The 14,998-nt window shown below is 47.8% G+C and overlaps 2 protein-coding genes across 2 annotated transcripts in view; both read left to right on the forward strand.

Annotated features, from left to right (window-relative positions):
- The first annotated feature begins 99 nt into the window (after positions 1-99).
- On the forward strand, positions 100-4,925 carry FCF1 (FCF1 rRNA-processing protein). The gene is made up of 8 exons (XM_086613469.1): positions 100-125; positions 209-276; positions 458-529; positions 803-951; positions 1,395-1,467; positions 2,393-2,480; positions 2,931-3,025; positions 4,319-4,925. Exons 1-8 carry the CDS (start codon positions 123-125, stop codon positions 4,365-4,367), a joined length of 597 nt encoding a protein of 198 aa, XP_086469595.1. The 5' UTR covers positions 100-122; the 3' UTR covers positions 4,368-4,925.
- A 5,549-nt stretch (positions 4,926-10,474) lies between these two features.
- The window catches only part of YLPM1 (YLP motif containing 1), a 39,595-nt gene continuing 35,071 nt past the window's right edge, over positions 10,475-14,998 (forward strand). The window contains exon 1 of the mRNA XM_086612631.1: positions 10,475-11,521. Within this exon, the coding sequence (XP_086468757.1) occupies positions 10,475-11,521 (1,047 nt within the window). The remainder of the gene's footprint in view (positions 11,522-14,998) is intronic.

Genomic DNA, 14,998 nt, shown 5'->3' on the forward strand with positions numbered 1-14,998 from the left:
CCCGCCACTGCCCCGTGCCGGCGGCCGGAAGTGATGCCACTCCCGGGCCTTCCGGCGGGGCGGGGCCTCGTGGCGCCACCGGAAGTAGTGGCAGCGGCGGCAGCGGCAGCATTGGCATCAGCATGGTGAGCTGGGAGTGGGCCGGGTCCTGGGTCTTGGGTCCCGGGTCTCCCCAGCTCATCGCGGCTGCGTGTCCGTCTCCTTGCAGGGGAAGCAGAAGAAGGCGCGGAAGTACGCGGTCATGAAGCGCATGATTAGCCTCCGGGACCAGCGGATGTGAGTGCGGCCGCGGCTGGGCCCGGTTCCGGTTCCAGACGGAGCCCCGGAGCCGGCCACGTGGGGTGGCCGCCCCCGTGTCCCGCTCGGGAGAGGCAGGAGGGGATCCTGGCCCAGGCCTCTCCACTGCTGGCTGCCCTTCCCTCTCGTGCCCCTCAGGAGTGCCTGTGTTTCCTTGCAGTAACGAGAAGGACCGGGCGAAAGCCCCCGTGAAGAAGAAGGAGGACCCGAGTGCCATCAAGGAGCGGGAGGTGTAAGTGCTGCCGACGCCTGAGGGAAAGAGGGCCGGCCACGCTGCAGGCTGCAACCAAGGGCGTTTCCCGAGCAAAGCTGTCAGAGTAGGAAACGGTGCCCCAAACCAAGGGAGCGAGCTTGGGAGACAGCGGTGGGACACCTGATGAGTCACCCTCCTACACTACCTTGAGTTGTTTCTGCTCATTACCCTTCCTTTATTCTGTGCAAGTTGTAGGACTGGATATGTTGTTAACTGCAATTAACTGATTTGAATTCTTTGTCTTCCTGGCAGCCCCCAGCACCCCTCTTGTTTGTTCTTCCAGTATAATACACAGTTGGGCCCTCCTTATCACATCCTGGTTGACACTAACTTCATCAACTTCTCCATTAAGGCCAAGCTGGACCTAGTGCAGTCAATGATGGACTGTCTCTATGCTAAGTGTGAGTGTCTCCATCATTCACAGCTTCTTTGGGACCACATAGTGCCATGACGTGCTCGTGATGTGCTTTATCGGCCTCATGTCAATAGCTGACGATGATAGAAATCTTGGAAAAAAGATATGTGCTGTAATCATTGAGTTTGTTGTTCATGGCTACGGTGACCCTGGAACTGTCTTTGGTTTCAGTCAAACAACAGTCTTAAGTGCTAATGTCAACAACGGCAAAGCATTAATAATTTAAAAATCTAAAATTACCATGGCATGGTCAAACTCAGTGGCTACATGTTTCGTCACTGCAAGCTTATCAGTTCTCATAAGTTTAAAGCTGTAAGTAATGTGTTATAGAGTTCCATGATAGTTAACTATTCCTAGGCATGTGGGAAATATGTAAAGGTCTGTAAAGAAATAATGCTTGGTTTTAATACAGGGTTTTTTTGCACGTAGGTATTCCATGTATCACAGATTGTGTAATGGGTGAAATCGAGAAGTTAGGACAGAAGTACCGTGTGGCGTTAAGGTAGGTGCAGGGTGGAGTTCTCTGTTCTAGAACTTAATGTTCTAATATAAATAAACGAAAAGCACTTTCTATGAGTGGTGCTCTTGCACTAGAGGGTGATTAGATTGTTGCAGAGTCCTGAACTTGGTTTTATTTGTCCAGCTGTATGAGATGAGTACGATGGTTCCAGTTTTAGATAATTTTTTAAAAACTAAATGCTAGGTATGAGTGCACAATATTGATCTGTAAATCTTTTTTTCCCTCAAAGACTTTCAAATAACATTTCCTCCTGCTTCTCAAAGTATATATATATTTTTTTTAATTAGAGAAATTTCTAAAATAAAGAAGTGACAGAAGTCTTACGGAACGTTTCACTCATGCCTCATGTTACTCCTGTAGGAGTAGGTAGCACGTACTGATAATCTGGAGCCAGATTATTGTGTGGTCTGTACAAAACTAGTCCAATGTATGCAGTTCGTGCTGTCTAGGTGTGCCAGTCAGATGTGGTGTTTTCTGCTTTTTATTTTGGCCTGTTGTGTTGTAAAGTATCTGAGTGCATCCCCTAAACAGCTTTGATGTTTCCCTTCAAACAGGAGGTGAAGCATTCCTATATGCATGGTACCAACGATCCAATACCAGAAGAAGTTCTAGTTCTTTCCACAGATAATTTGTTTCAAATGACTTTGTTAGGCAAGAGCCTAACTTTTAGGGATCTTGAACAGCAAGTACTAAGAAATACTTAATCTATGATAATTAGCCAAACAAATTGTGTTCTTTCTTGCTCCTCATTTCAGTTGGCTGTTGTGTACCATTCACTGTATCCCTTCAGCCCTTGTTTTGAGAATAACATGCTGCATATCCTAGAAAGGGGCGTTCCTGTTCCTCCATACTGTGTGACTGTACACGTGGTCTGATTGCTGTGATGCTGCCTTGTATATCCCTACAGAATCGCCAAGGACCCTCGGTTTGAACGCTTGCCATGTATGCACAAAGGAACCTACGCAGATGACTGCTTGGTACAGAGGGTCACTCAGGTACTTCTGTTTCTGAAATTTTCTGTACTATGCTAACATACAAAAAATTTCTGAACCGTCCTAGTTACTGATGACTTAAGTTTCCCACAAAGCAACACTAAAATCTCGCTAAGGGGCAGTTTCAGTCCCTAGCACAACTTTATTTGAAGGAAGGTGTAGTCTTCCCTGAGTGTTCTTGTTGTATAGGACAGCATCAAGGAGCACTCAGGATGGGCAAGCTGTCAGCTGGGAAGGCTGGACAGACTTTGGATGTTTCTACGAGTCCGTGTTGATGAGCGGAAGGATGTTACTAGTCTGCTGTCGAGTTCTGTACAAGCCCTAGTAATGCCTCGCTAAGGACTCTTAGGCCTCTCATGTTAAATGAACTCACTGAAGAGAAGCTTTTGCTCAGCTTTGTCTCCTTTCTGCAAGTTCACTGGTGTCGAATCTGACTCGCCTCTTTTTTTTCAGCACAAATGTTACATCGTGGCCACAGTGGATAAGGAACTCAAGCGGAGAATACGAAAAATCCCAGGAGTGCCTATAATGTATATTTCCAGGCACAGGTGAGGGACCTCTGACGGGGAGGAACGCTGCCTGGCAGAATCCTTGTCTGACAGGGACTCTATCACCGTGTGCTTCTCTCCTGCAATGTCCGTAGCGCAGGTTGCAGTAAATGGCCTAGTGTTTGCACAAGAGTAGAAGTACAGCTGCTGCTGGGAAGAGACTGGTCGCAGACCTGCTTTTATTGCAGTCTATTTTCTATTGCAGTCTATTTCACTTGCTCTTACTCAAGAAACTAGTTTCCTTGAGGCCAGTGTTTCCATAGATCAGTTTTGCTTACCAGCAGCAAGATTACCAGGCAAATGCATCTACAGGTTCTTGAGGAAAAGAACCATTCTTTTTCCATAGTCTATTTTTTAGCTCTGTGTACCCCCAGCTGAGACACTGAATTTGCTTCTTAGATAAAACTCAAACCAACTCAGAAGGATGCTAGTGCAGCAATTTCAGTGCAACAGATTTTTCCAGCATCTGCAAGTATTTTTTTTTAATATGCAATAGGACCAGTAATCTACTGTACAAAAATTTGCTTACATTAATTTCCTGTTCATTCCAAAGCACTCATAAAGCCTAGACTAAGAAGACTTCACTTACCTTTGTTTGTCATATCCAGTGTTTTAGTATTTCTTCTATGTAATGTACAGCCCAGAAGATTTATCTTGCATAGAACCTATGCCAGATTGTTTCACAGTATGGTAGATATGTTTGGTAGCATGTTAAGGAGAGAAGGCAGGACATGGAGAGAAAAGGGCCAAAGTCATCAGATGGGATAGGAAAGATGCTAGAAAGGAGGCAGTTGTGCTAGCAGCAGAGACAATGAATCTAGTAATATGCAGACAGAGCAGTATGTCAGAAATGAGAGGGTTTATTGCTATAAGCATGTAAAGTCTTAACTGATCTGTAATTAGAACGTGGCTCAGAAGATTTTTCTCTCAAAATATCTATGCCCCTTAGTCACCGTGGCCATGAATTGGAAGCTGAATGGCCAAAGTTTATTCTCTTATTGGTCTGCTCTGACATGCTACATGAGATGTTACAAAAGCGCCACTTTTGTCCTTCTCTGGAGATGGTGAGTTTTTGAGATGCTGGATTTCTGAGTTTGAGGTGAAGGATAATAGCAGCCTTATGAAGGCCTTTCACTTTCAGAAGTAATATTTTTCTGCCCGGGGATCTGAGCTGCAGACAGAAGTGCAACAAAGCTGCTTGCTGTTTAGTCTGCCTGTAAGCCTGTTGCTGCATGGGGAGGGGAGCAATGTGCAGTAGGTTGTCTTCATAGGTTTTCCCTCTTTCTTTCTCAGATACAATATTGAGAGAATGCCAGATGATTATGGAGCTCCTCGATTCTAACCTGTCCAGCCAGGCCATCGATGCCAGGACTCCGAGCCAGGATGAGAGTCCTTCTGGTTCCAACCCTCCTGCTTTCTTTTTTGCTGAGACTCTGCTCATAGGACTGTGGGTGACATTGGACTGACTTCATAGCCTTGATCTTCTAAGAAGCAGCTACTTAGAAGAATCTGTTTTTATTGATCTTTGTTCTGACTTGGCCTGATTACCTATAGCTGGGAGAAGCGTATGAGAAAGAGAAGGCGGCAGTGCCCAGAACATACCTAACTCCCTGTTCATTGGGATCATTGGAAAAAGTGATTTCAGCATTCTGAATTAAATATTGGTGATGCAATTCTGGCTGAGAATGAAACCACAGAAATTTTAGAAGTTTCTTATTGCTGCACATGCAGCAGGACAAGTATTCCTCTGGGAAGCTCCCTTACACCTGTCCCACAAGCAAATCGGAATCTATGTTCTGGACAAAAGCCATCAAATCTGCACCAGTTGGCATGCCTTCTCCGGACCAATAGTTTGGAAGATTTTAATTCAGAATTGATGGGCTTTTATTCAACTGTACAATGACTGTGAAAGGTATTAAAGTGAGCTGAGAGCAGAGTAGATGGGAGGCAATTGGAGCAATGGCTGCAGATCAAGAGAGTCTCACAGAGACCTGGAGCATTTGCTGCAGGGAAGGAAGTGGTCAGAGGAGGGAGGGAAAAGAGATGGTTAGGCCACATGGAGAAGTGGAGTGGAAAATGTATGTGAAAGCTGTAACTCTGTATTCTCATATCTTTTTAATTACTCTTTTAAGTTTTAGCAATATAATTTGCTCGTCTGATCTCTGCTCTGCAGTGAGAATTGTCTTAAGACTGAGAGGCACCAGTCAATATGAAGGGCACCAGGGGCCAACGTGTGGTAGCATGCTTCCTGGCCAAAATGCTGCAGTTGAGGTATAGTAAAGGGGGGGACTGAAAATTTATATTCTCAGTGCAATTAAGAACATTTCCAATAATACAGTTTTTATCTTGTGGTGCCTTACACTGGTCTAGGCTGTAGAGAACAGCTGAACTTAGATGTTTGTATGCTCAGGAGCATACAGTGAGGAGAATACCTCTCCTCTGCTAATCGTTTCCTGTCCTTGGGAAATACCCTGACATGCTGATAACTTTCTTGCTAGCACTGTGCCTGTAGAGATACTGCAGGAAGCTTTGGGAACATATCAGTCTTACCCCTCGTACTATCTCTTCGCTTGCTGCAGGCTCAGCTACTAAACTCATCCCTGAAATAACACCATACTGACACTTAAAAACATAGCCCCTTCCAAGTGATCACAACTGAACTTTATCATCTCCACCTCCAGCCAGAAAGAGGGTAGCCAACAACTCTGAGATTTTACATTCGGTGTATAATTGTACATTTCAGAAATAACATCCTTAGTTTTCTTCTCTCAATCCAAGTCACATTTCTTTAAACTAAATGTTTTAAGTATTGTCATGAACACTTGAAGACCATGTGTAGTCAAACAAGGACTGAGAAACAGTTGTAGGATTAGGTCTGTGTAACTTGGTTTTCAGAAAAATTCGAGTTTTGAAAGACTTCTTCAAGTACAAAGTTCTTGAGTTATTCTTGTGCAAATAACTTCACTTGAATTAACCTAAATTGAAGGAGACTGGAGAAGAAACAAATTGATGCTCATGCTAATATTTGATATAAGTCTTTCTGGCACTGATGAAGAGGTCAAAGGCACAGTAACATGATGAATTTGGGGAATGTGCCTGCCAGCAGAATGCTCATTGGAGGGACTTAAAAATATGTGTATGTAGCATGAACTATGGGTAGGAATCAAAGCAAATGTGCCCATTTACCAGTGTCATTTACTCCTTAAATTAACATTCCTTGTAATCTGCCTCAAATAGGCATAAGGCAATTCCTAAACAAGTGTTAAGAGGGTTGGAGGATAAGCAGCAGGGAGAAAGTATTGGCAGTGAGTGAACCCATCAGGAAATTTTCATAATTTGAGTATAATTGGCAAGACAGAAAAACTTGGGTATTGACTCAAAGAACCTGGTCAGAAGAGACGCAAAGGACAGGAAAGGACCACCTGAGTTATCAAGTGCTTCTGTCGTGGTTTTAGGCTGATCCAGCAACTAAAACTCACACAGTCTCTCCTTCTCCAGTAAAGTACAGAGGAGAGAAAAAAAAAAACAACAAAGGGACTGAGGGTTGAGACAAGAACAGAGGGAGCACCCACCAACCATGGTCCTGGGCAAAACAGGCAGAGCTTTTCTCAAAGCAAAACAGTTTATTAATGATTAATTAGAAGGACAAAGGGAAACAAAAACTGATTACTTGAGAGGACAGAAAGAAACAAAACCAGATCTTAAAACCGACACCTTCCCCCCCCCCCCCTTTCCTTTTCCTCCTGGCTCTACCTCCTCCCCCCAAGCAGCACAGGGGGCAGGGACTGGGGGAGTGCAGGTCAGTTCATTCCGTGCTGTTACTGCTGCCTCTTTCTTAAAGGAGAAGGAGTCCTTACACCCTTTTCCCCTGCTCCAATGGATCCCCTACCCACGAGGAAAAATCCACAAACTTCTCCAGCGTGAGTCCAGCCCACTGGAAACAATCCTTCCCCACAGATTGCTCCGGTGTGGGCTTTACCACAGTCTCGGATACTTAGGGAGCTGTAGCCACTCGCTCCGGCGTGGGTCGTCACGCAGACTCCAGATGCCTCTCTGCCTTGCCGTGCGTCCCAACACGACCATCCTCAGGCTCAGGCATCTTCCCTCCACGGGCTGCGAGTGGGTCGCTGCTCCACCGAGGCCATCCTGGTTGCAGGGGGGCCGCCTGCCATCTCACCACCAGCCGCAGGGGAAACTCGGCTCCGGCACACCTCCTCCCGCTCCATCCTCACTGACCTGGTGTCGATGCAGCTGTTTCTCTCAGATCTCAGTCCTCTCCAGGTGAACTCAGCCCAGTGGGCACCCTGGGAGTGGGGTGCCCCCGAGTTCCCCAGCTGGCTCCGCCGCCGCCATTCTCCGTGGGCGGCGCCGGCCCGACGCAGGCAGCTGCCCGGCCGGGAGCCAGGGAGCGGGGGCAGTGCCCTCCTCCCTTCTCTGCTCGATCCTGGGCGAAGCACCTTTTCCGGTCCCTTTGTCCTGACTTAAATAGGGCAATTCGCAGAGGCGCCCTATTGGCTCAACCCCGAGGGGGATGGGAGTCTGATCTGGTGGCCGGAACCAAGCCTAACCCGGTTCCAAAACCGGGGAGGTCGCAGGGAGCAAAACCCCTCTCCTGCCACCAGAACCACCCCCCCCTCCACATCAAACCATGACAGCTTCCCCTCCAGTCCCAGGGAACCTGTGTACCAGACACTTAAATCACAGGAAAGTATTTACTCCATGCACTCCGCAGATCCAACTTGCAGCATGTCAAAGGAGGAAAGATCATTATCTCTGTAACAGGAAAGAGTTTGTTAAGTGAGAATGCTTTGATGTTCCTATGAATGCAGAACTCTGCCAGTCCAAACCAAAAGAGAAATTCCTTCCTGACCCAACTCTGGCAGTTGGTTTAAACCTGCACATGAGTTATCAAGCAGATGTCTGTAATGTTTCTCAGTAACTCTAGGGAATCCAGCTTTTCCCATAACATCCTGTCTCTTGCTGTAGCCAGTTTCCATAGCTTCAGAAGACAGAAAACAATCAGAAAAGCTGCTAAAAGAAGGGCTGAAGTTATGCGAAGAATGGGAGAAAAGAATTTCTACTCCTTTCTAGGGGCCATTGGAAGGCCCAAGATTTCTGCAGCGTTACCACCAGATAAAGTGGAAGATTAAACTGCTGATCCAAGATGTGACACTGGTTAATCGAGGGATAACTGAAATGTGGCAGAATAGCATTTAGAAGCAGGAAGAGCGTGAGCCACTTAAAAAATTAACTAAAATCAGCATGATGACATACAGTAATGTTATAGACTGTAAAAGAATAAGAGGGCATAATGTGGACGAGTGGCTTTAGGACAAGGTAATGGGTAAAGCCACCTTGCTGGCAGGAGTCAACTCTACTGCTGCCCAAACCAGATTTGGGTATTGACAAGAGCATCTGTCAAGTTATTTGGAAGTTACACTTCAACCTCCTCGATGTAGGCTGGAAAACAATTGCTACTCAAAATGGCTGAGTACGTGTATTTCTTCATGAGGGAAGTAACAAGTTTCTTCACATTATTGAGTAACCACAACAAACACCAAGAATATCGGGAGAGACCTGCCTGCAGGAAATAACCTTGAGTAAATTGATCACAAGAGAACTCACTTTGAGTGAATCAATCAGGAGGATAAATCAAACGATGTTTGCCACAGGAATTCCCTATTTTGGAAGGACACACTTTTGAAAGCTTAGTCTGTGAGTAAACTGGCCCAAAGAGCTCAGGGATATAAATGTTAAGTACATGTACGATCTGGAAGTCATGTTCACTGCAAGAGAAATCTTGGAGGAGCACCACTCTAGAGAGAAGAGGATTAATAATCACCTCTAGATGAAAAGGAAAGATACTAAAGAAAAGAAAGTTCTATGTGTATTAAATTAATTAAGATAGTTTTCTTAAAAATTTGCATCTCATAACTTGAGTTCACACTCTGAGCTTGTCTTGTAGATTCATGGTACATCATCTCTGTGGATTCCCTGGAATTTAATAACGAACACAAAGCCCAGCTTTTCCAGCTGAGAGGACAAAGCTTTTTCTCTAATCTAACAATCTGGTTTCCTTGCTTTTTCTCTAACCTAACAATCTGGTTTCCTTGCTTTTTCTCCTGATTGAAGTGTCTTTGGACTTTTCCTCCAACACCTGCCTTTCTCCACTGGCCAGGGATCCTTCATTCACCAGCCATGAACTAGAGGTTGAACATGAGAAAAATTGCTCAGGTTTTCTGTATTTGGGAAGGAGGACAAGCAGTGAGATGCCACAACGCTGGTGTGCTACTGACCTAAACAGTAGCCACTAGGCTTCGCTGGCCAGCTACTAGAATTCAGATGCACAAGCCCTCAGTGTCTTTTCTCTACAACAGGAGTTAAGCACTTTGCATAATTTTTTGCTAACTAGCTGCAAAACGTATTTGTTTGTTTAATTCATACTTTCGTGTAGGAGGAGAGAAACGCAAGAAAAAATTCTTTCCTGCCCCTCAGTTCAGTTGCTTCTGTCATGGATGAGGCGATTTCACGGATTCGCTGCTCCATTTTCGTTTCTGCCTCTCAGGTTTATTACCAGCATCTTCACTGAAAACGAAGCGAAATCGCTCGCGTCGCTTCCAGGGGACGGACCGCCCGCCATCGCCCCCACCCCTGCGCCGCGGGTCCGCACTGTCCTTCACGAGGCTGCGGAGCCCCTTCGCCTCGCGGCACTTTTCCCGACGCCTGGCTCGGCCGGATTCATGGCCGCGCTCGTTTCACCCTTCAACCGCTAACAATTCATTAGCTCTGCCACCGCTCCTCGGTGCTGACACCGGCTTCGCCGTAGTCCCTCGGGGCTGAAGCAGCGCGGCGGGGCCGGAGCCCTTGCCAGCTGCTGGCGGCAGCGGCAAGTAGGCGCGGAAACATACATGGCCGCCGCCGCCGGCACCGCCGCCGCCCCGAGGTAACCGAGGCCACCGGCGCCCCCGCCCCGGTAGCGCCACGGCCTGCGGGCGGCCGCCGGCGACCGGACCAGCCCTACGGGGCGCCTGCGGTCCCGCGGCAGGACACGGCGGTACCGGCCCGCTCGTCTCCCCCGTACACAAAATGGAGCCGGAGCCCCTGCCCCCGCTCCCCCCGCGGCCCGCTCTAGCTCGCTCCTGTTGTCCGCCTCTCCCTGGTCCGTGACGACCGGGCGTGGGAGGGAAGCGACGCTCTGGACTCGCCTCCGCCCCTCTCTATGTGCCCTGCCGCTGGGCGAGCGTCCTCCCTCCCGCAGTGACGGCAGCTGCCCGCTAGGAGGCGCGCAACCCCCGACCAAGGGCCCGCCCGACGCTCTAGCGCCTCGCTCGCACTCTACTGCCCAGGAGGGCGGTGCACGTCCCCGCGCAGGCGCCGTGGGCCGCACGCGCCGCCGCCGCCGCGGCCTGTGGAAGCACCGGGCTGCGCTCCCGCCGCCGTAGCCCCGCCATGTATCCGGCCTGGGGCTTGTACGGGGCGGCGGGGCACTACCCGCCGCCGCCCACCTCCATCCCACCCCCGCCGCTGCCCATCCCTCCCCCCAGCGTGCCGCCTCCCGCCGTCCCGCCGATGCCGCTGCCCAGCTACCCGCCGCCGGGCCCCGCGCCCCCCACCGCCGCCGCTCCGCCGCCGCCGCCTCCCGCCGGTACCTCGGGGTTCCTGAGCCTGCAGGAGCAGCACCTGGCGCAGCTGCAGCAGCTCCAGCAGATGCACCAGAAGCAGCTGCAGTCCGTGCTGCTGGGGCCGCCGCCGCCGCCGGGGCCGCCCCCTCCGGGGCTGCCGCCGCCGCCGCTGCCTGGCTCCTTCACCGACTGGCAGCAGCCGCCGCCGCCCGTGCCGCCGCCCGTCCGCAGCTACCAGAAGCAGTTCGCCCACCGCGAGCCGCCGCCAACCCGCAAGCCGCCCGCCTCCTCCCGGGAGCGCGACGGCCAGGAGCCGCCGGGCGGGCATGGCGACTGGGGCGAGCCGGTGCCCTCCTCGCCGGTGCCCATGGACATGGAGCTGTCCTCGCCGCCGCAGTCCCCGCAGCCCGCCGCCCAGGCCTACCTGCCCCCGGCCCAGGCTTACATGCCGCCCCCCCAGGCGGAGCCGTACCTGCCCCCGACACAGCCGCCCCCGGCCCAGTCCCCGCCGCTCCAGCCCTACCTGCCCCGGGCACAGACCTCCCAGCCGCCCCCGTCCTTCTCCGAGCCCCCGCCCTCCTACCTGGAGCCCCCGCCGGCCACCGCCGCCCAGCCCTACCTGCCGCCTCCAGCCCAAGGCTACATGGCGCACCCCCAGCCCTACCTGCTCTCCTCCCAGGCCTCCCCTTCCCAGTCGGCTCAGCCCAGCCTGGCTCCCTCCATCCCTCCCCCGGCCAAGCCATCGCAGGCCCATTTCCCACCACCGCAGCCGTCCCTGCCCCTGCCTGCTGCTGCCCAGCCGGAGGCCGTGCAGGGTGCCGCTAAGGAGGCCGGTGGCACCGAGCAGCCGGACCCCTCCACCATGACTCCCCAGGTAAGGCAACACCGACTCCGCGTTTGCACCTGCAGCTCCGGCTGGCAGCAGGGAATTGCCAGGGCAGGGGTTGCAATTAACTGCTGGTGGGTACGGAGTGTTGCAAACATCTCCGTTGCAAAGGGCAATTAATAAACACGCCGTATTTGTATGATGCTTAAAGGGTTTGGACGCAAGCCTTGGAAGTCTGGGAATGGCATGGCTCAGGCGAGGCTCTGTAAATGCTTCTTTATCCAATGGTGGTTGTCAGAATGTAACAAATAATCGTTTTTGCAAATGAGTTATTTAGGGAAAAGTCTAACTCCTGGGAGAATTTAATTTTCTTGGGGGGGTTGTTGGTTTCTAGAGAATAGTTCTCCAAAATACAGCACATGGGCGACTTGCACCAAACCTCCATTGACTTCATCTGGCCTGTTGTGAGATGCAACAGTCTGCTTGTTGCAAGTTGCAGGGCAAGTGCCTCTTGTCTTCAGTGATTTCTTCATTTAGTTTTCTCATGGGGTCGTGTTTCATTTGTCTGATCAGTGTAGAATTGTGACTATTTTAATCTTACCACACATAGTTAAAGCTACAGAAGCGTTTCTGTTGGAGTATGTAGTTGCCCTTTACTTAGACTTACTTACACGTTTTGTGCTACGCGTGCTTGATCTTCCAGTATAAAATCGTATGGGACGTTGGAGGGAAATGTTCTGAAGTGCTTTTGAGGTGAAAAATATTGTTAGTGCTGTGCACTTTTTATGTGTGCACTAGGGCCAAAATGCCTGCAATATGTTGTATGATTCATTTCCTAAAAGTGACCAGTTCCAGTGAACTCGATGTGACCATTCATATGCATTGAGTTAGGGACGATGCAGTCGCTTAAGGTTAAATGTGCACAGAGAGACGTGGTGTTGAGGTCCTCGGCCGCGTGTACAGGTCAGGTAGATTCACTGAGGCTTTTGCATGGCTTTAGGTTTGGTTTCTAGAGATCTTTGTTTGCAAGAACAAAGGTGAAGTGCATGCTTTAAGTTGACTTTTTTTAAGTTTAAAAGGCATCCGTCTATTTTTGGCAAACTGATCTAGGGATTCTGATTTGAAGCTAAGTTTGCAAAAATCCTGTTGCGTCATATTGATGTCACTGACTTTAAATTTGTTAATCATTGGGACACCTTTTTCATTGTATCCATTAATATTTCATACCAATACCTGAATATGTTTGGGAATGTATCTTTTTTAAGTTTGCGTCATATAATTAATTGCTGCCTAGCACAGTGGTGCTTTCAGTTCATTAATTTTAAAAAGGTTTTGGACAGTACTAGTTGATCTTTTACAGTGATGGCAATGGGACTCATTACATTTTTTTAATGACAAAACCTTGAAAAATCAGATGTAGAAAGTGACACTAATTTGGTGTTGAGGCTGCTTGCTGACTTATTAAACTATCAAACTCAAGACTGAACAGTAAGCTGTAATTCCTCCCTGCTTATGTAGCCTGAAATTTCATTGAAGTTATTTAATTGTTCCTCAATCACTCTCTCTTTGCCAGAAGAGTCAGAAGTAATGCATTATTGTGGTGCACGCACAGAAGAAGCAGAATAGTGCTGAAGTTTTACATGGTTTGGTTTATGAGTGTTTATACAGACAACTTCTATCTTGAGTACTTGGTTTACTCTCGTGCACAATTCAGTGTTAGTTCAGAAGGAATATGGTACTTTGCTGGTCATAAATTTGTTATAACAAATTGATACGATTTTGGCTATCTTAGGCTGTAATATGAGACAGGATTTGGAGCAACAAGTCCTTAGACAATAGGAACAGGAAAGCATAGCGATGCTTTCTTGCTAATGATTTTAAAAGCCAACTAGAGAAATACTGTTATTTGTCATTGATAAGATCCTGTTAAGCCTGTGTTTAAACTGGTAATTGGAAACAATTCTTTCTGTTCTCATCCTGCAGTAACAGTGGCTACAGCCAAATAGATCAGTGTTTTTCTCTTAACATAGAAAATATTATGCAATTTGCTGTGAGTTAATGTTTTATTATTTCCCTTTCCTGTGTGAAAACGAGATACCACTCTTTGCCTTGACAGTGTTGTGACTTTAGCGTAGTTTCTTACGTGGGTGTACAGCTGGATTAAATTACTGGATTCTTGTGTTTTTTTACAGTCAAATGCATCTTTTGTCAAGTCTTGTTCAGATACCTGTGGTATTTCATTAATCTGATTAGTTCATTCATTCATTAATCTGGTATTTGAGTACTGTATGCTGCTATTTATTTTCAGAAGTAAACAGATGTGTGAGTGCACTTGTACCCTTACATATGCATTCATCTACGTTTCTTAAAGCTAACTTATCTTTACCATGTCACCTTTCAGCAGACTGTTGCACTTTGTTTTATAAAGGATGCTAAACTATTATTTTGCTATCTTTACTAGAAAAGGACTGAGTTTTCCCTTAAAATAGGCATTATGTTATGGCCTACAGTCACCTAAGTTCATTTTGAAGTAGTCTTTTGGCATGTGTGGGCACTAGCACTTCTGTTTTGCTCAGACTAAGCTGTAGGAATCTACCATTCCACTTTTCTCACACTTTTCAGTTAGAACCTGCAATACATGTGTCACTGCCTTCATCGGCTGCAAAAAATAGGTGACAATATTATCATAGTTCTTTGTGTGAACCACTGATCATATTATGAGTTTTAGCTCTTTGCCCAATTGGTAGAATGAGAAGAAACAAAACGGATCACTGGAGACAAGAAGTTTGTGGCAGGAGAACAGGTGCTCACTAAGCATAGCATCCAGCACTGTCATGGTAGTTCACCTTATAATACCTTTTGAGAGGGATAATTGAATCAGCTTCTGTATAGCTGGGGACGTATGCTCCTCTCTGCTGTTGGAAGTTGCACTTAGTACAGCATGTTGTTGAAGGTTTCTGAGAGTGTCCGTGCTGGAATATGAATCCACGTCTTCCACCCAAAGCCTTAACAACTCTTCTGAGTTGTATTCTTGTTAAAAGATTCTTGACAGGAGCTGTTGCAGGATCAACATAAAGTCCAAGAAACTCTCATTGACCTCATCTCCAAGTTACAGTTTTATAGAAGTGTGTTTTTTTTAAAAAAAAAAAAATACAGCTTTGTGTTTAATTGTGTCCACTAGGTTGCTACCAATACAAAACACCATTCCTGAGAGCATGAGGTGGGCTTTTGGAGGAAACTCATGCTTCTTTTAAACCTGTTTTAAGATAGGCAGAACGGCTCACTTTTGAGAAATCTCATCAGACAGCGCCTACCACTTTGTTGTTGTCACACTTATATTTTAAAATACCTGCGTCTTTTGGATTCTTTTCTGTTTCCGAGTGGGCTTTATATAGGTGTCTTTTCTTAACTGTGCATGCTTCGATGGAAGGGAAGAACAGAGGATATGAAAGATGTAGAGCAGTCACAAATTCTCAGAGGTGGTGGAATTGACGTGAGAGCACAAGAATGATTGTATTTGACAGT

Source organism: Tauraco erythrolophus, chromosome 6 (assembly GCF_009769465.1).
Source record: "Tauraco erythrolophus isolate bTauEry1 chromosome 6, bTauEry1.pri, whole genome shotgun sequence".
Taxonomy (NCBI): Eukaryota; Metazoa; Chordata; class Aves; order Musophagiformes; family Musophagidae; genus Tauraco; species Tauraco erythrolophus.

What these genes read in the sequence shown, in the direction of transcription:
- FCF1 (XM_086613469.1), top strand. An exon ending in GCCATCAAGGAGCGGGAGGT is followed by an intron (nt 530 to 802) that starts GTAAGTGCTGCC and finishes TCTTCCTGGCAG; the next exon opens with CCCCCAGCACCCCTCTTGTT. An exon ending in GGACTGTCTCTATGCTAAGT is followed by an intron (nt 952 to 1,394) that starts GTGAGTGTCTCC and finishes TTTTGCACGTAG; the next exon opens with GTATTCCATGTATCACAGAT.